General features: G+C 43.3%; 1 protein-coding gene across 1 annotated transcript in view; it reads left to right on the plus strand.

Annotated features, from left to right (window-relative positions):
- The window catches only part of SNTB1 (syntrophin beta 1), a 233,678-nt gene that overhangs the window by 205,323 nt on the left and 6,915 nt on the right, over positions 1 to 21,440 (plus strand). Inside the window, exon 7 of the mRNA XM_077764844.1 lies at positions 18,859 to 19,055. Coding sequence (XP_077620970.1) covers positions 18,859 to 19,055 — 197 coding nt within the window. The remainder of the gene's footprint in view (positions 1 to 18,858; positions 19,056 to 21,440) is intronic.

Here is a 21,440-nt window from a genome sequence, read left to right on the forward strand (position 1 = left end):
TGGCATCCGAGTGGCTTCGGGCGGGGCACCCGAAATACCTGTTACAGGCTCACAAGCCACACGTGGATTTTGAGCAAAGGACGTGAGTAGCCTACGTCCGCCACGAAAATCGAAAATGGAAACCCCTTCAGTGCAAACTGTGCTCATTTAGAACAGAAGATGCAGCATAAAACAAGCAGCACCCACCATCCAAACATAAGAGAGATGCAGTGGCAGAGCTTGACCTCCCAGTTAACTGCCTCTTTCCCAGTTACTTCACTACCGAACTGCTGAAGAAGAGTGTGTTGTGGTGCGCGCGTATTAGCCCTAGGAGCACTGATAAAATGAGGCTCTGATCCTGCCCTGATCTCAGGCCGGTAGCCTGTTTGGCAGAGGACGTCTAAGATGTCACCGCAGCCCTGGCCATTCATTCTTGTTTCATCCCCTCAAACGAGAGTTTCCGTTTCTGTCTTAAGTTTTCCTCCCCCTAGAGGAGTGCTTCTCCCAGGCTAATCACGGCACCTTCCTCCCCCGAGAGTCCTCTCACCTGTTAAAGGCGGCTGTTCAAGGCTGCTATCTCTCCAAAGCCTCGCAGAGACAGACTTTGAGAAAATCGGTTTCTAACTGACCCTTTGGCTTGGGTGGCCGTTGCCAGGGTTTGCATGTGTTGGATATGATCATCTTACCTCCACAACCCTGTGGATGCACCTAGAGAAAGGCTTTTGGCAAGCAGACAAAAAAAAAAAAATGAGGAAAACGACCCGTCCCTTGCCTGGAATCACGTGATCACACTGGAGGGACTGTGGCCTTGGGTGGCTCCAGGCTATGGTGCAGGGTTTACTGAAGCAGAGACAGAAACCATTCTCTCCTTGCAGACAAGGCTGGCTCTTGGAGATAGGAGGCTGGGCTGGCAGAGAAATCACTGCCAGAAGTGGTAGAAGCCAAAGGAATACTCTGGATCCTTCCATTACAGAAGTTACCCGAGTACTTCCATTGGCTCCTTCCTTAGCCACATATTTAAGCTCATAAAGTGACTTATTTACTTCCTACTTATTCTGTACAGTTACATACGACAGTGTGTCTTTTTTTAAAAAAACTTTTTAAAAAGGTTTATTTTTGAGAGAGAGAGAGAGAGACACACAGTGTGAGCAGAGGAGGGCAGAGAGAGACAGAGACACAAAATCTGAAGCAGGCTCCAGGCTCTGAGCTGTCAGCACAGAGCCAGATTCAGAGCTCGAACTTGCAGACTGCTAGATCATGACCTGAGCCGAAGTCGGATGCTTAACTGACTGAGCCACCCAGGCACCCCAACAGTGTGTCTTCTATATTGAGCATTTGGGCACATCGCCTGTCTAGTAGCATTATTTATCTTTGAGTGCACTTTTATAAAGGAGACTCCTATCTTTTTACAACCTTTTGTTGAGGTATGATTTATAAACAGTATGTATGCAAATCTTAAATGTACAGTTCAATTAATTTTTGTTTATGGATATAGAGCCACAATGTCTAAATTTTTAGTATAGGGTGCCTGCTAATTAATCATCTTTTTCTTCTTTTTTTCTAATGAATCACCTTGAGTGACATTATCAAGAAGGCCACGGTAGAGCTATTTGCAAATAGACCCAGGCAGTAACCAACCAGTGGCTGACCTTTGTGGATGGAGCGTAGATCAAGGCCAGTTGGTTTACATGGATTCTATCCAGTTTTGAAAGACTTATGATTTAAGAATCACCTGTTTAGAGGTGATTCTTAACAGAGGCCGGTCCTGAGGACCCCGTCCTGGAGATTCTGGCTCAGTAGGCTAGGTTCTAGAGTCAGGAATATGTGTTTTTAACAAGCATCAGGCAAATGTGGTCCTCAGGGTGACCACATTTAACCCCCACAACCCTATAAGGGTTAGGTTTTATTCCTATTTCATAGATAAGTAAACAGAGGAACTAAGATGTTAAGGAGCTCACTCACTCTCAGTCATACAGCTAGTAAGATACCCCCAAGATTCTGATTCTGCGTATACCTTTTTAAGCACTGTTCTCTGCAGATACCCTGAAAGAGCATGTTTCTATTCCCTGGAGTTTTAGTAGCTCTTAGAATCTGCCAAGCATATCATATAAATCTTTCCTCAGCTCTCCTGACAACTTAATCATGCAATAGGTAGCCACCCGGATCACACAACAGAGTGAGGACAGGGCCGTGGATGCCATCAGAGACCTAGAGTTTCTATCCATGGTGTAGACCGGGGGTTCCCAGAATAGGGTCCCAGACCTATGGTGCGTGAGCACCACCTGGGAACTTAGACATGTGGGCTCTTCACCCCACTCCAGACCAATGGAAGCAGACACTGGAGGTGGGGCCCCAAGCCCATCTTTGGGTCCACTAGCCTTCCAGGTGTTTCTGATGCTGGCTACAGTTGGAGAACCTCACAGGGTCATCAGAAGCTCCCAAAATGTACCATAGGGCTGCCCTGCATTTTCACTGCACATGGCCTTCTAGGCATTTTCCACTGATATTCTGCACTCTACCTTAGGTTTAATTTAGTGACCGCATCCTGTTCCATTGCATGGATGCTTGGGGGCATTCCCTGGAGCAGGTCTTGACACGGATTCTGGAAACTTATGGCATGACTCCAGATCCCAACTACTTACCAGCTTTGGAAACTTGGGCAAGTGTTGTGCTCTCTTACTGCCTCTTGCCCCACATCTGTAATGTGGATAATATCTGCACCTACCTGATAAGGTGACATGGTAAGTGCTAAATAAATTCAGTTATTATTACTCTTATTTACTTGTTCTCTATTTTGGGGTTTAATAGTATATGTCCACATTTTAAAAACAACTTCAGAGGTGCTGGGTGGTTCAGTTGGTTAAGCATCCAACTCTTGATTTTGGCTCAGGTCGTGGTCTCACAGTTCATGGGATCGAGCCCTGCATCAGGCTCTACTCAGAGAATATGGAGACTACTTAGCCTTCTCTCTCTCTCTCTCTCTCTTTGCCTGTCTTTCCAAAATAAATAAATAAACTTAAAAGAAAATCATCACACTGGAAATCTACAGGTCATCATTATAGCACCATCTAAGAAATCTTTATAAACCCATCCTGTTAGCAAAAAAATAAAAATAAAAATAAAGCAAACAGAAAGCCTGAAAAACCATCTCCTTAAAAAAATAAAAACAACTTGATTTACTGATGGAGAGTTAAGATCACAGTATTGGACTTGACAGCTTGGGGTGCATACTCCGGCTTTGCCCAGTCAGGCCCAGCTTACAGGCTGTGTGATCTTGAGCAAATCCTGTCACCTCTCTGATCCTGTCTCCTCCCCTGAAAACTAAGATCCTAATGTCCGCTGAAGAGTGATTATGAAAATGAAAGTACGATGACGGTGTCAGTCAGCTTGGGCAGCTACAACAAAATACCACTACATGGATAACAGATCATTACTTTCTCACAGTTCCAGAGGCTGGAAGCCAGACACAGTGTTTAGTGTGGTTGGTTTCTGGTGAGAGCCCTCTGCTTGGTCTGTAGGTGGCTGCCATCTTGCCGTGTGCTCACATGACTTCTTTGCGTGTGTGCGTGTTGGGGGAGACAGAGTGCTGGAGCTCTCTGGTATCAAAACCACCAGAGCAGGGCCACAGCCTTGTGACCTCATTAACATTAATGTCCACCTCGATGGCCTTATCTCTACATATAGATGCATTGAAGATTGTGTCTTCAACATATGGACTGAGGGGGTGAGGGTGGGGCAGGAGTCAATCCTTAGCGGTGATGCGACAGCCTTATTTAGCAGAACACCCGGCCCACAGCCCCATCTGGGCAACTGCCCGTGCCCTCCCCTGCCCCTTAGCCCTGCTTGGCAGCACTGTTCAGACTATCAGAGAAAATCTTTTCTCTTGCATAAGAACTGACCGGGGCCAGAGCCAGTAGGAAGCAGGGTTCTTCTAAAATCGAGTTATTTTTTCAGATAGTTCATAGTTGATTTGTTTCGGGTTGGGTGTTTTTTGTTGTTGATTTTTTCTTTCCCTTTTTTTTTTTTTTTTTTTTTTTGGAGTCCCAGGCACATCTAATTTATATTTTTCTGGAAGATGAAAATTTTATTGTGTTTCATAACAGTGGCACCAGAAATGCTCACAACATGTTCTTAGTGTCAACTGCCATGCGGAGAAGTTTATGAGCTGTCGCTTCTCCCGCGGACAAACGTCGATGGTGCCCACGTGCATCCATGGTGCAATTTATAGCGGCGCACTCAGGAAGTTTTCAAACACGTTGTAATGTTAGCTGTTCTCATCCCTCAGCTTTCATGAGTCCTTGGGAAAATATTTTCTTTTCTTTTTTGCTCAGCCAAAGCTTATTTGATGTCGCTGAACATGAAGGAAAAAAAGGTACTCTTGCCCATATGGAGGACGTAGGTTGTTTTTTTCTTTTTTTGTCGCTGTCGTCATAATTGGCAAGTGTGATAGGCCTGCAGAGAGTGAAGATTATGGTGGCAGTATTTCTTCTGGAATTCTAGAGGAGATTTAACCCAGAAATTCTGCATGCCCAGTCCCAGTGGTTGGCAAAAGGTCGGGAATCACAGAGCTTGCAAAAAGAGTGAGGCACGGAGCCCAGCTGTCCCACCCGAGAGAAGGGGTGGGGTAGCTGGGGAGGAGGAATTGATGGACTGCACTTTGCTCCTCTGATACCACTTGGGAGCCGAAGGCACTGGCACCTCTATTAAACATGTTGGGTAATCCTTGGTTCCTAAGGAACTAACCTGTTTTCTCGGTGCTAACAGGAGTTGCTGCCTCAGGCCAGCCTCAGAAATTTTAGGAATGCTTTCCACTGGGGAAGTTTGGCCAGTCACATCTGTCAAACACTGACCTACAATCAGCTTGTGGTTTTCACACTAAGCGTGGGAGGCCTCTTCACTCTGAGGGAATGTGGGCATGTGCCGTGGGCATTCCCCTAGGGCAGTGTAAGTGGATCTACATGCCCACGGGTCCACACTCTGTCAGCCTTAGAAGTGTGGAGTTGGCCTTCACACCCATCCATCCCATTTGTGTGACCCATACCTAGTGTCACACTAATGGCCAGCCTCTTTCCTGCCCTCCTTCCTGTGAATCCAGGAGCTCTTCGGAGCTGGGCCGGAGTTGAGCAGAATGAGGAGGTCCAAGGACTTTGGAATCAGACAAACCAGGAGTTGACCCCGAGACCTCTACTTGCCATGTGACCTTGGGCAAAATATCAATTTCTCTGAATCCAAGCTTCCTCTCTATGAAGGGCTTCTATCTTCTGCTTCATTCAGTTATTGATAGGATCGATTAGGACAGTAAACGCAAGTATTTAACATATGACTAAGACATAATACCTGGTTGATAAATTAGCAATTGTTAATATTGGAAAATTAATTGAAATTAATGTATGAATAACTGATAAGTAAGACATATTTGGTCCCACATGCAATACTGCATTTATCAGGGACTCATAGTGTCTTAGATCAAAATTGCTGAGATGTAAGAACGGGGCTAAGAGTTTGTTGCTTTAGTTTGTAGGGAGGGAGACATGTGAGTTGGAAATGGGGGGAGAGTGGAACCCTTCAGCTCACACAAGAAAGCTAGGTTTTTGTTTTTGTTTTTGAGAGAGAGAGAGAGAGAGAATGAGCAGAGAAGGACCGGAGAGGGAGAGAAGAATCCCAAGCCTGAGCAGGCTCACGACCTGAGATCTCACGACCTGAGATCACGACCTGATGCTAAATCAAGAGCTGGACACGTAACTGGGGCACTGAGGAGCCCCAGAAAAATAGTTGCAAATAATACAGTTTACAGCAGGAAGGTGGCCTATTGACGGCTTCTTCCTTGGGGCAAGAATGTCCAGTTCAGTTTAAGAAATGTTGCACAGCCTCCTGTTAGGGGCCAGCATTGTACCGAGGGCTGACAGTTGGGGAATTATTAAAAAAAAAAAAAAAAAAAGCAAAATGTGAGAGATAAAAGCCAAGTGTTATAAAGCTAATTTTTCAGGTTATTCACTCATGGTTTAATTTTCCCAATAGAATAGGACAGATTTTCATTGTCATTACTTTCCATGGAGAAGTTCTTAAAGATCTTTTTAGTATACATAGTCTATACACATTGTGATATATGTTGAACTAATTAAAACATGCATGGGATAAGGGAAAGTGGAAGAGATAACCAGAAAACTCAAAGAATATATTTAAAAATTAAAGTTCTAAGATTGCTAAGTGTTAAAAAAAAGACTATGAACTTGAAAGGAAGACTTTCTAAGACATTGAGCTATCTTATGTGAGAACATTCACCAGACTGTAAGCCTTGTTCATCTCTAGAGATGGCAAGTGTGTGTGGGTGAATTAAATCTGTGGGTGACCTGAAGAGTTCATTATTCTCTCTCTCTCTTTTAAAATATAATTTATTGTCAAGTTGGCTAACATACAGTACATACAGTGTGCTCTTGGTTTTGGGGGTAGATTCCCGTGATTCATCACTGGATGAACATACAGCCCCCAGTGCTCATCCCAACAAGTTCCCCCCTCAATGCCCATCATCCATTTTCTCCTCTCCCCCACCCCCTCCCATCCATTCTCAGTTTGTTCTCTGTATTTAAGAGTCTCATGGTTTGCCTCCCTCTCTTTAATTTTCTTTCAATCTACAGTTGACACACTGGAGTTTGGCCCCTTTTCCTGGTATAGTGGAAAGAGTATAGACTTTACAGTCACGTGGGCTCAAATTCTGGCCACTCGCCTGGCCAGCAGCCACTTTAGCACACAGAACTGTGGATTCCTTGTTGGTAAAGTGGGGCTCGTGATACCACTTTCCGCGGCATCGTGGAGACCTGGTGAGATAGTGCATCAGTGCAACATGTCCCAGCGCCGGCGTCGCCTTTCCTCCCTCCGCATTGCTGCTCGCAGCTGGCCATGAGAGCTCACGAGACCATGAGAACATATGTCCGTGTCTGGAACTCCAGACTTTTCGTCAAAACCTGACTCTTTTGCTGCCTATTCTCCTATATCGGTCTTTGCTTACAGTCAACTCCCTCAATGGTATCTTTTCAAGAGAGGAGACCTTGCCTAACCTTTCCACACCAAGTGCAGATGCAAGTTTAGGAGGTAGGAAGGAGGCAGTTGTTAGCTCTTCTTGGCTGAGGGCAGCATTGGTTCCTGAGCAGTCCCTCCACCCTGACAGTTCCCGCTTCTTAGTGACTTGTCCCCTCACTTCTCTCCTCGCCAGCCTGTGACTGCTGGGCTCCATTAGGGAGACTAGTAGATGGAAGTAAGCAAGTGCACCAGCACCAGTGAAGGGATCTGAAGAGTTGTTTTGCGTTCTTTATCTTTTCCTTTCTTCTCTTTTCTTTTCTTTTCTCTTTTCTTTCTTTCCTTCTTTCCTTCCTTCCTTCCTCCTTTCTTTCTTTCCTTCCTTCCTTCCTTCCTTCCGTCCTTCCTCCATGTGGCTTGCATTGTGGCATATGCTGGGAGATGCTAATTACAGCAATTAAGCAAGAATGTAATATTGCTTAGCAACCCAGTTACCTAATATATAATTCTACTAATTTGGCTGAATCTGTGTGCTGTAGCTGTTTTTGTTTTAATTAAGGATATTAATAATAATGTTTTTGTGTGGAACTTTTTATGCAACATTCTCTAACACCTATATCCGGAATTAAATTAGTGCAGAGGCATTCTTTGTGAGACACCTTTTTTGTTTTTGTTTTTCTTTTTTTTTTAAATTTTTAAATGTTTTATTTATTTCTGAGAGAGAGCACATGAGCAGGGGAGGGTCAGATCAGAGAGAGAGGGAGACACAGAATCTGAAGCAAGCTCCAAACTCTGAGCTGGCTGTCAGCACAGAGCCCGATGCAGGGCTTGAACCCACGAACCATGAGATCATGACCTGAGCCAAAGTTGGATGCTTAACCAACTGAGCCACCCAGGCACCCCGAGTTTTTGTTTTTCTTAAAACCGGGCAGGCAAAGGGATCTGAGGATCCAGAAACTGTGTAAAGCCTAGTACCTCAGTTATTGGTAGAGATACATTTTGCTTGGCCTTCTGTGGAAATGAGGGAATTTCTACTACCAATTCCCCTAAATATTGAATAAAGAATTTGACCTGCACGTGGGCTTACCCACCGCCACACTGAGCCTTGTGGGATCTACCTTGTGAACCACTTTGGACAGTGAAGTCATTTAAAAACATTTCACCCTTGGGGCACCTGGGTTGCTCAGTCGGTTGAGCATCCAACTTCGACTCAGGTCATGATCTCACGCTTTGTCGGTTTGATTACCGCATCGGCTCAGAGCCTGTCATCTCAGAGCCCTTTTCAGATCCTCTGTCATGCTCTCTGCCCCTTCCCCATTCAGTCTCTCTCTCTCTCTCTCTCGAAAATAAATAAGCATTAAAATTTAAAAAAAAAAAACATTTCACCCTTTTTTTTCTGGGTTAGGGACCCATTTATATAACAATTTTTTAAATTTATGTACAGTGGATCCATTCTAGCCATGAATATGAAATCTTAATGACTTACTTCTTTGATAAAATGGTACCTTCCACTCTCAGACCAGAAAAGGTTAACTCTGACTCCCTAAACAACCAAGTCACTGTTAAAAACACCAATTCCTAGAGATGGATTTGAAGGAAGAAATAGAAAATGGATGTTAGGCTAATACCATAGAATATCCCACTCCAGTTACCTTTCAAGATTACTTTTTGCCAGGATTGAATTAATCTGAAAATGAGCATTTAGCAGATGTAAACCCAAGTTCTTTGGATCTAGCATTAGCTATGGTTTGGGATCCAAAAACTTGAACCTCCCATCCAAGTTGGATGGGAGGCTGAGGGTGGGTGAGAAATCACAGTATCTCATAGCAGTCATTAATCACAAACTTCTTAGAAAATAAGTCTCCTTGTAGTCTAGCTATTCATTCAGTAATTCATTTACCAAGTATTTACTGAGTGCTTGTCATGTGCCTGACATTGTTCTGCGTGTACAACATGTATACAGTTGGGAACAAATAAAAAGTCCTGCCCTGATTGACCTAATGATAATAGTGGCTATTCCTATATAGTCTGTTCCAAGCACTGTTCCATGCAGCACTCATATAACTAATTTCATCCTTAGCAACAATAAAATGAGGTAGGCATATTGCTATTCCCAGTTTGTATTTGAGGAAACTCGGGGTGTGGGTGACTTGCCAAGGTCACACAGTTGGCAAATAGCCGAGTTGGGCTATCTGACTCTCCTCTCTGTCCCCTCATCTCTGTGGCTTCACTCTCCAGGCCCACTCAGGTTATATGGGCCTTTTGTTTGTTCACTTATTCATCCTTCCAGATAAAAGGAAATGTAACGTCTTGCTGGAGTTTGTGGAGTTTTCTTCCAACCGTGGGAATGTGTGTTTGACTTCTGTAACCAGAGAACAAGGCATGTCCTTGGGTTTCTCACACACTTTCAGATAAAACTTAGAAATCGGTGTGAATTACAGCTTGAAAACCTGTCCCACAGTGCCGGTGTTTTTTCCTGACTGGGTAAGAAAGTTATCTTCTCTTGGGAGACAACATTTTCTTGCTTGCTATAGTTTTAGTCCCTGCCACAGATAAGAGACAGATGGTCATATTTTTAAGGATACACAAATAGCTTTAAATGTAAAATAATTGAAATATAAATAATAGCTATTTCAGAGTCCCCCTCGAGACTGCATATCAGAAAATATCTTTGGGGCAGAATCTTGGGAGGAATGTGAAGAGGGTATTCTCCTCGAGTAGGACAAACTCTGGGGCGCCTGGGTGGCTCGGTCAGTTAAACATCCAACTTCGGCTCAGGTCATGATGTCATGGTTCATGGGTTCAAGCCTCGCTTCAGGCACTGTGCTGACAGCTCAAAGCCTGGAGCCTGCTTTGGATTCTGGGTCTCTCTCTCTGTCTCGCCCCCTCCCACTGTGTTCTGGCTCTGTCTGTCTCTCAAAAATAAATTTTAAAATGTTTAAAAAAAGAAGAAGAAGAAGAATAGGACAAACTCTGGCGGACACATTCTATTCCTTAAGCCCTACCCTTCTAAGTGTGCACATGATCACTTAATGTCCACCTGACGTTTACTTGCTACTTAGTGTCCAGAATCTGGCTGCCAAGTGTGTTCCTAAGTGTGATCTGCAAATGAAGAGCCCATTAGGGGGCCTTTTCACTGCCCCACGTTTCATAGCATTTCAGAATAGGACAGAAGGGTGTGTGTGTGTGTTTGTGTGTGTGTGTGTCAGTGCATGCACATTCATACACTTTCCTTTTCAAAATTGAACTCACATTTTTTAAACATTTTGGAAAATTTGTATTCGTGCAGTTATTCAGCCAACATGTATTGAATACCACGGTCAGATAGAATTCTAGACACCACAGAATCAGTGAGAGATGCGACAAGGCTCCTACCCTGAAGAGCATCAGGATCTAGCAGGGGGGATGAGATGGTAATCGTCAGTGCTGTGTAGGGGCCCGGAGGAGGGGCGCCTACCTCACGGAGTCCCTGCTGCGGTGGAGCTCCAGAAGATTGCTGTGCTGCCCGCAGCAAGTTTGTTCCCCCCACGTATTTTTACCCTGGAACTGTCAACTTTGACACACAAGCCCCAGACTTTACAGAGTGGTGTCCAAGGACCCCTGCATGGCATGCCTCAGTCTTACTGGAAGAGCTCCTACCTCACCCTGCATCCCCGGGAGCAAATCATCTGCCCCAAATGTGGCTCTTCCTGGATGGGCCATGGTTCAGGGATGGCTTTGATCCAAATATAGACTCTCAGGGTGAGAAGCCTCTCTACTGTCCCCAGGAAGTCCCTGCCCAGCCTATGCTTGAGCACTTCCACAGACATCGTGGACACGTATGCCTGCCCCACCTCCCTCTATTCTTCACACAATGTCTTCTCCTTTCCAGACAGAATGTTCTTTCTGAAGTAGTTTTGGCCACTTTGCTGTTGTGATCACTGTCTTCAGTATGAGGATACTTGCACGGAACTGTATTTCAGTATCACTGCTTTCTTTTGTAATTCTATTTACTTCATAATTTATACACATTGTTCAGAATAACAGTCCACACGTTCCCTTACACTGCCAAAGGGAGTCAGGGCACAGACAGATTAAGAAGCCCTTTCCTAAAGCTTGGTGCCTAGGGCTGCATGCGGTGTGTTAGGCATGGTCTGACCGGTACAGGGCGACACAGGGCCAACACCTGCTCTCATTCCATTAATTGAGTTTAAATTCATGTTAGTGCTGTTGGTAGCTCTGAGTCAACTAATTTCCAGTGGTGCCTCTACATCGAGTCTCTCCCATTCTAATTTTGTTGTTGTTGTGATTGTTGTTGTTTGTTTTGAGCTTGAACTGCAGTGCTTAGCAGTCTTATGTCCTAATTCTATATTTCGTCTTCTTACCAGCTTTGTGTCATCTGCTGAGCTGAGGTGCATGCCCTCTACAGCTTGATACGGTCACTAATAAAAGTGTTTAATAGGACAGAACTAAGGCCATAGCTCTGCCTCCATTCCTAATTAAATTGACTCGTGATATCTATGGCCACTTAATAAAGTTCTTTTCTGACTGATAAGCTTTGTACCCAACACTTATTCCTTTTAAGTCCAAATGAATATTAATGGAGCTCTGTTAATACATTTTTTTTTCTGAATATTCACTTCGATCTATTACTTTTCTAGTAATCTGGTTTCTGGGTAAAACCATTGATGTAAGGAAGCCACATGGGCCTTCATGATCTCCTACTTCCTATTTTCTAAAGTAAAAAAAAAAAGAAAAGATTACTTTTAAAAATCCATTACTAGGGTGCCTGGGTAGCTCTGTCAGCTGAATGTCTGACTATTGATCTCATGGATCGTGAGGTAGAGCCCCGCATCAGGCTCTGCGCTGAGAGTGAGGAGGCCTGCTTGGGATTCTCTCTCTGCCTCTCTCTCTCTCTGCCCCTCCCCCATTCACTCACTCTCATTCTCTGTCTCTCAAAATAAAGAAACATTTTTTAAAAAATCCATTACTGAATTTTGCCTGGGAACAGAGCCAAAGAATCTACTTTATTCCATGTTTAGAAAACCAGGATATAATTTTCACTTTTCCAGTTCACTTTTCTAGAACAGTCTGACTTGTTCTCCCTGGTTTCCCAAAGGTCCCCTCAGAGCTTCACTTACGAAACATCTAAGCCCTTCTGGTACGTTGGTGTGTAACCTTCCCAGGAAGGACTTGAGGTCATTTGAAGCATGAGGATGCTGTCTTCCAAATCCCACTCCCTTCTTGGCTTCTACTGCACCTTACTCAGGCTCACATCTCAAAAATATTCTTTTCATAAAGCAACAAAGCAAGAATTCACAAGTTATATTTTCTTTCAGCTGCCTATCAATAGCACTGTTCACGTGGAGATACAGAGCTGCCTCTTTCTTGTCTTTGTACATCATAGACGTCTAAAGATAGCCCCTCGTGTTGTATTCGCCATTGTTAGGAAACCTTCCCTCATGTGGACCCTCGATCACCCATCTCAGGGTTTGAATAGTGGTTTGACTTCCAGTGAAAACATCCTGTCCTTTGAACTGGATGTGACCTTTGTTTGTCCTGGTGTTACTTAATTTAGAACCTAGGTATTGGGGGGGGGGCACCTGGGTGGCTCAGTCTGTTAAGCATCCATTTGACTCTTAATCTCAGCTCAAGTCATGGTCTCATGGTTCACAAGATCAAGCCCCGTGTCAGACTCCATGCTTACAGCACAGAGCCTGCTTGGGATTCTCTCTCTCTCACCCTCTCTTACCCCCTCAGAGTAAATAAATAAAAAAAAAGAGCCCAAGTATTGGGTTCCTAAGATCTTAAGGACCTTAGGCAATATTGCTTTAACTTCTGTTGATCTGAGGTACCTGTAAGCCCTCTGAGATGCTTAGTGAACAATCGGACAATACATTATCTAGTAGTGTGTATCCAATATTATTTTATTAGTTGGAGTTGGAAATATACAAATTCACCTCAAGAGAAAGATTTCACAGAACATTTACAAATGTAATCATTCCACTATTTTTCTCTATCTTCTTCCTTGTAACCGCCACTCCTATCTCTGTGGCAGCCCACATAACAAAAAAGAGGTAAGAGAGAGGATCTTAGTCTTACCTTGTCCAGTGATCTGTCTCATTTTTGCAATGCCATGATTTATAAACCAGCCAACCCTCTGTGCGGACTTCTTAAGGTGGCATAGTGGCAACATGTCCACATCCCTGTGTATTATCTCCCGCTTACTATTGTTGACAACCAAAAGCAATTCATTGGGGATGATATAAAGAACAAGGAAATCTATTATTTTCAACATCTTGCTAGGGATGAAGTGACAAATATGCTGATAAATGTAGGGATTCTTTGTTCTTGTAACAGAATCCACTGCTGCCTTTCCTATAATGGAACAGCTTTCTCTCAAGGTTCAAGTTCACTCTCTGGAGGAAGATCTTCTTAATAATCAGGTTGCCCAATGAAAAAGAATTCTCTGTCCGCCCACTTGATTCTGGCTCATCTTTTTCAATTGTCATCTGCCAGAGGCTGGTTCTGACTTTCTTCCACATTCCAGGAGTGAGCCTCCAAGAACTAGGTCAGAACCTGGAGTGAACTTCATCTCCTCAAACCTTGGGCCACATCTGTTCTACTCACACCATGCCTAGCCTTGGGTCTGCATACAGTAGGTGCCTTTATGAGTTGGCTATGGATGCCCTAACAAAAGCACTACAAAGCACGTGGCATGAGAAACAGAAATTTATTTTCTCGTAGTTTTGAAGACTAGAAGTCCAAGATCAATGTGCCATCAGGGTTGGTTTCTAGTGAGGGTTTTCTTCCTGGCTTCTAGACAGCTGCCTTCTTGCTCTATCCCCTGCTTCTTGCTCTTGTTGGCCCTTCGTCTGTGTGTGTGTGTGTGTGTGTGTGTTTCTGTAGGGAGAGAGATCTCTGACATTTCTTTTCTTCTATGGGGCACCATCCCATTGGTTAAGGGCCCACACTTATGCCCTTACTTAACCTTACATAGGTCCTATTTCCAAATACAGTCACATGGGCAAGCGTTCCAGCATAGGAATTTTAGGGGGACACAGTTCAGTCCATAACAGTGCAGTCCTCCGTAAATGTTTGTATCAGTTGGCAAATGGCGAGATCTTTATTGATTGATTGAATGAATGAACTTAGTGACTTTTTTTGGTGGTCATTTGGAAGTAGAGACGAGACTTGAACAGAGCAGGAAGCTCCTCTAAGGCCCCTCAGAGCACCCCTGAATCAAAAAGGATCCTGAAACTTCAACTAGCAGGTCTCAGGGTCTCTCTTGTCTCATTTTCCAGAGGCCAGTTGGTTCATGTAAGGGATTAATGAGGCCACGGGTGTAGGTTTCATCCCACGTGGCTCAGTTAACTTCATGTTGAGAAAGGCTCTTCCACAGCAGGTGTTAAGTCTGAAGAGCAAGGCGTGGACAGTTTGGAATAACCCAGTCATAGGGACATGTAAGACCACAGAGAGGAGCTCATCCAGTGTTCCAACACTGAGTTGACACTAATGTTATACAAACAACAAAAAGAACTTGTATGTTACTCTGGGTCAGAGTGTATGTATTTTTCAGAGGAATACAAGTTCTGGTCCTAAGAACTAAAGTGAAAGATCTGACTTCATTCCAGCCTCATAGCCTTCTAAAGTGAATCTTACAATTTGTATGGTATCTGTTGCTTAGTGAAGATTTTAAGATAAAAAAAAATTAAGAAGAAATGAAATCACCCATAAAATGACATTTTAATGGATTTGTTTCCGGGTTCTTCTCTTACATAATGAATTGAGTTATCTAGACACTTTCAGTAGATACATACACATTTCCCCACATTTGCCATCCATGTTTATAAGATAATTTTCAAGGTCTGTGCAGTACTCTACCCAGAGGAGTATACCCATATGCATCGTGTGGATACCAGGGTGTAGTTCACTTGATTTTAATCTGGAAAATATTTTTATTACCAGTATGCACATGAAGTAGCAGAAAAGAAATTTGCTTTGTCTGATTGTTTACACACAGCTCTGCACATATCATTAACTAATATTGGTGTACTCAAAAGAACACATCATTCAGCATGTCTGCTATTTTTCAGATAGCAAATCAACTTGTTCTTTAATATAGATATTATATAATTCATGCTTGATTAGTGGAGAAATTCATTTCTCCTCTTCCCTTTTCTTTTCCATGAATAAAATTTGGGGAAGAGACGAGTAACAAATATAGAAGTGGTGTTCCCTCTTAACCTGCTGAGTTTCCCCATCAAGGACGCCCTGTGTATAGTATTGGTCAGTTAGATATAGGCCTTTCTCATACCTTTTTATACTTGGTTAGTAACTTCATTCCCTATACCTAGACCTACCAAGTGCAAATTTTCCAACAAATTGAATTTCCCGTTATTATTGGCTTCAATTTTATACTCTCTGAAGAAAAATTAATATTGGTAGGAAATTCACAAAAAAGTGACATTCTCCATGAGGGTGGTACATCTTCTTCTTCCCTTCACTTGTGCCTCTGTGGTACATTTGTTTTGCTCTGATTGTGACAGAGCTGATGCCCCTTGGCAGACATTTAAGGCATAGAAAACGAGAACATGTCCGGCTAGGGGAGGCATAAGGGAACTAACGTTTACTGAATGCTTCTGACAATCACTAAATACTGAATTAAGTGCTTGTGTGTGTGTGTGTGTGTGTGTGTGTGTGTTATTATAAAGAATCTCAATCATGGGAGGCAGGAGTTGTATTTTTTAAATTAGGAAACCAAGGGGTACCTGGCTGGCTCAGTCGGTAGAGCATGCAACTCTTGATCTCAAGGTTGTGAGTTCAAGCCCCACGTGGGGCATGGAGCCTACTATAAAATATCCATCTTGCTTATATTAAAATAATGACACTGAAAGTAGGGGCAGTAGGGATAGGGTATGGAAATAATACTTACTGAGTACAAGCTGTGTGCTGGGTCTGTGCTAGGCGGGGGCAGATTAGAGTATTATCATTTTATGGATCTCAGAGATTATTTCAGTTGACCTTCAAAACACTACCTGATGGGGTAGGGAATCCTAGAACATTTAACACATGGCAGGATAGGGGTCTCATGAGGGCTTTTATGCCCCCTAAACCTTATCTCTCTTCAGTTTACAGGGCAGTTGGCCAGCTATGCCCAACCACTACAGATGATTTTTTAATTTTTTTTAATGTTTTTATTTCTGAGAGAGAGAGAGACAGTGTGAGCAGGGGAGGGTCAGAGAGAGAGAGGGAGACACAGAATCTGAAGCAGGCTCCAGGCTCCAAGCTAGCTGTCAGCACAGAGCCTGACGCGGGGATCGAACTCATGAACCGTGAGATCATGACCTGAGCCGAAGTTGGACACTTAACCGCCTGAGCCACCTAGGCACCCCTACAGATTTTTTAAAAAGTTTTATTTATTTAAGTAATCTCTACATGAGATTACGTGGGGCTCTACATGGGGCTCGAACTCAGGATCCAAGATCTGGTTGAACCAGCCCGATGCCCCCAACCTATATACATTTTAAGAGTTTTAAAAAGGAAAGGCTAGATGTATTTCCTCAAGTAACTAAAACTTAAACACTATCAACAATAAAAACTTGTTTAAGCAACTAAAAACAATATAAATTCTTGTTTTTATATATATGTACCTTTTCTTAATCAATTTTTACCTGACCCTCAATCCCTTTCTAACCTATGTTGGGCTCTTGAGAAATGCTTTCTTTTTTCTTGAGCCTCACCTAGATTTTGAAACCCATGTCAACAGGCAGTTCCCTTCTCAGTGTCCCAGATTCTTCTCTCGATGAGATTCATGGAACTTCTCTTTTATTATTCCTTTCTAGTAATGTATAATTGACAGATAAAATTTAACGTGTACAACGTAATCACTTCGTATAAATATATTGTGAGATGATTACCACAGTCAAGTTAAATAATACACATATATCTTCATATAGTTACTTTGGTGTGTGTATGGAGGGAATAGCCTAAGATCTATTCTCTTAGCAAATTTCAAGTACACAATACAGTATTATTAAGTATAGTCACTGTGATGTACATTAGATCCTCAGGGTTGATGCATCTTATAACTAAAAGTTTGATTTTTTTCCAGATTTCACATATCAATGATACCACCCAGTATTTGTCTTTTTCTGCCTGGCTTATTTTACTTAGCCATAATGCCCTCCAGATTCATGAATGCTGTTGCAAATGACAAGTCTCTTTCTTTCTTAAAGCTGAATAATATTTCTGTGTGTGTGTGTGTGTGTGTGTGTGTGTGTACACCATATTTTTTAAATCCAGTTACCATTGATGGACATTTAGGTTGCTTTTATATCTTGACTATTGTGAATATGCTGTAACAAACATGAGGTTGCAGGTATCTCTTTGAGATACTGATAGTGCTTCTTTCAGACCTATTCCCAGAATTGAGTTTCCAGATCCTGTGCCAGTTTTCAATTTTTTGCGGAACCTCCGCACTGCTTTCCATGGTCGCTGTACCAGTTTGCATTCCCAGCAACATTGTGCAGGGGGTCCCTTTTCTCCACATTCTTGCCAACCTTCATGATCTCTTGGAATCTTCTGTATTTTCAGAGAATTTTACAACCAAAAAGCTTTTCAACAAACCTTTTTCTTCAAGGAGGCATTGCAAACCACCCCTGCTACCAATTCTAGCTTTGTGAGTAAAAGCTCTTCAGAGCCCTACAAGAAGCTTGTTCCTAGAAATCCAACAGGGTACCGTGTTTGATTTCACTGGTCATTTTGCTCTGCAATATCTAAGCTTACAAGAGGAAATAAGCTTTTGGGTTTCTTTGTGTAATTTTTAATCTAGAGGTAACAAGCCTTTTGCCTAAGAAAGTCAGTCTCCCATCTCCTGTCCACCGAGTGAATAGACCTGGAATTTCTCTGGCAAATGGTAGTGTTTCTTTCTGTACTAAAAGATAAGGGTGAAAACGCATATATCCTGGGGAGAAGTCACATTTACTGAATTCTACTCGTGCTATGCTGCAAATGACTGATATGGTCGTCTCTCCCCAAAGAAGGCTGAGATACCCAGAAGCAGGAGATCCAAGGGTTTAAAGGGACGCAGCAGAAGGAGGAGCCAGTGCCTGACCAGGGGGTAGGGCTCAGACACTGATTCCTCACAGGATCCAGCTGACCTTTCAGAACATATTTACGATGGGAGTCACATTTCTGCTGAGCGTGCTCTTTAAAGTCAGTGTGAAAATTGTGGTAAAAAGCACTCTTGGAAATCCATTAAATCTTCGGTGAAGTGCCCTCTCTTCCATTTCCCAGGAAGCCCAGCATCGCCAGTTATTCCTAGGCCTTAACACGAGTCCATAGATTGCTGCGTCTTCAGTGGAGTCCCGTGGGGCTTTGCTTGCACTGGGGGCCATGTGCTTGGGAAGCGCATTCGGTTCACCCAGATGAGCCAAACTGTGAGACACGCAGGGGGACGAAGGCTGAGCCAGGAAACAGTGTCATGCTCACACCAGGACATACTCATGCCCAGGAATGGAATGGGGAGAGATTTACACACTATTTAAGTTATTCTCGCTCCCATTTTCTCAATTCTTTTTTTTGGCCCAGTGGGTATCGTTACATTTGTCTCATGGGAGTTAAAGGCATGTGATTTGACTCCTCTGCACATTTAGCCCGATGTGGTTCCCAGGGCACTTTCTAAATCTCCGCATAGGCCTGGAGAGGAAGTAGGGGAGCAGAAGGCAGGAAACCACATGGGACACTGGGGTTAGGCTGGACCTCTGGGTTCTAGGTCAGAAAAATGAGAGCGAGTCACCAGTGTGGGAGCTTTGATCAGGTGACAAGTCAGGTGAACACAGTGGCTTGCAGTGAGTGTGATGCTTTGTCTCTCTTTGTCAACAGGCTGGTCCATTCAGGTCCGGGCAAAGGATCTCCCCAGGCTGGTGTGGATCTGTCCTTTGCTACGCGAACGGGCACCAGGCAGGGGATTGAGACACATCTCTTCAGGGCCGAGACTGGCAGGGACCTCTCCCATTGGACGCGGAGCATAGTGCAGGGGTGTCACAACTCGGCGGAACTCGTCACCGAGGTCACCACAGGTGAGCACTGCTGGCTGACCCAAGACCAGCGCCCTCTCTTCCGCCCTGGCCTCAAGGTAGTATCCCCTGTTGGCCTTTTGGGCTGTGGAGAATTCCAGAAGTAAACTTAAATTCTTCCAAATTAAGGTACTGTGTGCCCTACTGAAAAGCAAGCCTTTCCCCACCTTTATTCAAGAAACGTTGGTAACTTGGAGCGTCAGATGTCATTTTCCTACCTGTAACCCTGGGTGGCTTCCTAGAGGCATGTTTTTTTGGAGGCACAAACTAGTAGGGTTCTTGTTATAAACAGCACAGACCTACTCTGAATAGTTTATCACAGAATAAAATTTTTGGACATAGTGCTGGTAGTTCACACAGTTGATTACAAACCTGGGGAACCAGTTGGTGAAGTGGAGCAGGAAACAGAGGCGTCTAGTTGGGGTGACAGCAAAGGGGAAGGCACCAGGGTCCCCTGCGCCTGGTATGAAGGGAGAGGCCGAGGCTGAACGGAAGGAACACACAGAGAATGTAGCCACGCTTCTGCAGGGCTCTACGAAAGGGCTAGTTAGTGGGGAGACTGGGATTTCTATAAAGAAGGAAGAGCCTCTATCCTTTACTATTTACTGGGTGCTCACAATGTGCCAGGCATTTCATGTACTGCCCCTCTGTGTTTTCCTTTTTCTTTTTTTTAAGTTTATTTATTTATTTTGAGAGAAAGAGAGAGAGTGTGAGAGCACGAGGGGGCAATAGGGAGAGAGGAGAGAGCACATCCCAAGCAGGTTCCTCACTGTCAGCGCAGAGTCTGATGCAGGGCTCCAGCTCACAAAACACAAAATCATGATCTGAGCTGAAAATCAAGAGTTGGATGCTTAACTGACTGAGCTACCCAGGCACCCCTTAGTGTTTTTCATACAATGAGAAACAACCCTATTATGGGTCCAGAAATCAATGAATTGAGGCAAGACAAACATTTAAAATATTAAATGGAATAGAAAAAATCAGTGTAAATATTGTTTAGGTTTGCAGAACTTTTGATTCCGGGGTGTGTGACTCGGGTCATAATATGTTGCCTTATCTCATCTGATCCTCACCATTCCCTTGCCAACTTGATTTTACAGATCTGGAAACAAATCCTTATAAAAGGTTAAGTAACTTATCCAAGATCACACAACTCATAAATGACAAAACTGTTACACTGGGTTGTGTCATTCTGAAGACCCTTCTTCATTGACTATAGTGTCTACAAGGCCACTGATCAGAAAACAGCAGTTGTGTTCAGGCTGCTGTGATCAATAATGTTCATCCAAATTGGATGGATAGATAGGTGATAGATAGATGATAGAAATGCATACACATATAAATATACCAATATAGATCATCTAATTTTTTATTGGGTGAAGATAAAATTAGAGACTAGGAAGTAATAGGAATCTAAGATAACATGAGTGAACAAAGTACGCGCTGTAAAATCTTGTACATTTGCTAAAGTGGATTCTATATTAACCCAGGGATTTTCAGCATCCGGCACAATGTACCGTTAACAGTGTCCATAATGCTTTTGTTCCTGATTCTGAGATGTAAGTCACTGTTTCTAATTCTGAGATCTAAGACCAACCTGTCTTCCAGGTCTTCTGTGGTCACTCATAATGAGAGCCTATGTGACAGAGTGGCTAGTATCCTCAACAACAGTCTTCCAGTGAAACCACCATTGAGTCCCATAGGGCTGCTTCTTACAATAGTCTCTGTTCAGCTTCTTCTATCATGTTTTCTTGCTCATTCTTTCCTTTCTCTGTGTCTCTGAGCACACAGTATAAGGTAATAGCCACGGTATGGGATTTAAGTCAGAAAGGCCTGGATTCAAATTCCAGTCCTGTTTCTTTTCCTAATCTTTCTTTCCTAAGCTTCTCTTACTTGCCTCTCTTATTTTCATCATCTGTAAAAAGAAGAAAATAACAGTATGAACCTCATAGGGTGGTTGTCAAGAATTACGAGAAATAATCCATGTCAAGCTCCTAGCACAGTGCTTGCCACATAGTAAAGGCTCCCTCAGTGTTGTTAGTTGTTACTCTTGTGATAACTTCTCCAGACCTGTGCGGTCCACTATACTGGCTTCTGGTCATATGTGGCTATTTAAATGTAATTGAATTAAAATTAAATTACTCCCTCAGTCACACCAGCCACATTTCCAGGGCCCAGTCACTACATGTGCCTAATGGCTACCATGTTGGACAGTGCAGATCTAGAACGTTTCTATCACAGCAGCAAGTCCTACGGTACAGCTTTGTTCTAGAGGAACATGACTGCCCACAAGACGTCTTATGAATGGCATTTCCAACTTTAGCCACACTAAAAACAACAGAAACAAAGGTTTTTGTTATTGTTGGTATTTTATTCTTAAAAGCTTGA

Source organism: Crocuta crocuta, unplaced genomic scaffold (assembly GCF_008692635.1).
Source record: "Crocuta crocuta isolate KB4526 unplaced genomic scaffold, BGI_CrCroc_1.0 scaffold260, whole genome shotgun sequence".
In the NCBI taxonomy this organism is placed as follows: domain Eukaryota; kingdom Metazoa; phylum Chordata; class Mammalia; order Carnivora; family Hyaenidae; genus Crocuta; species Crocuta crocuta.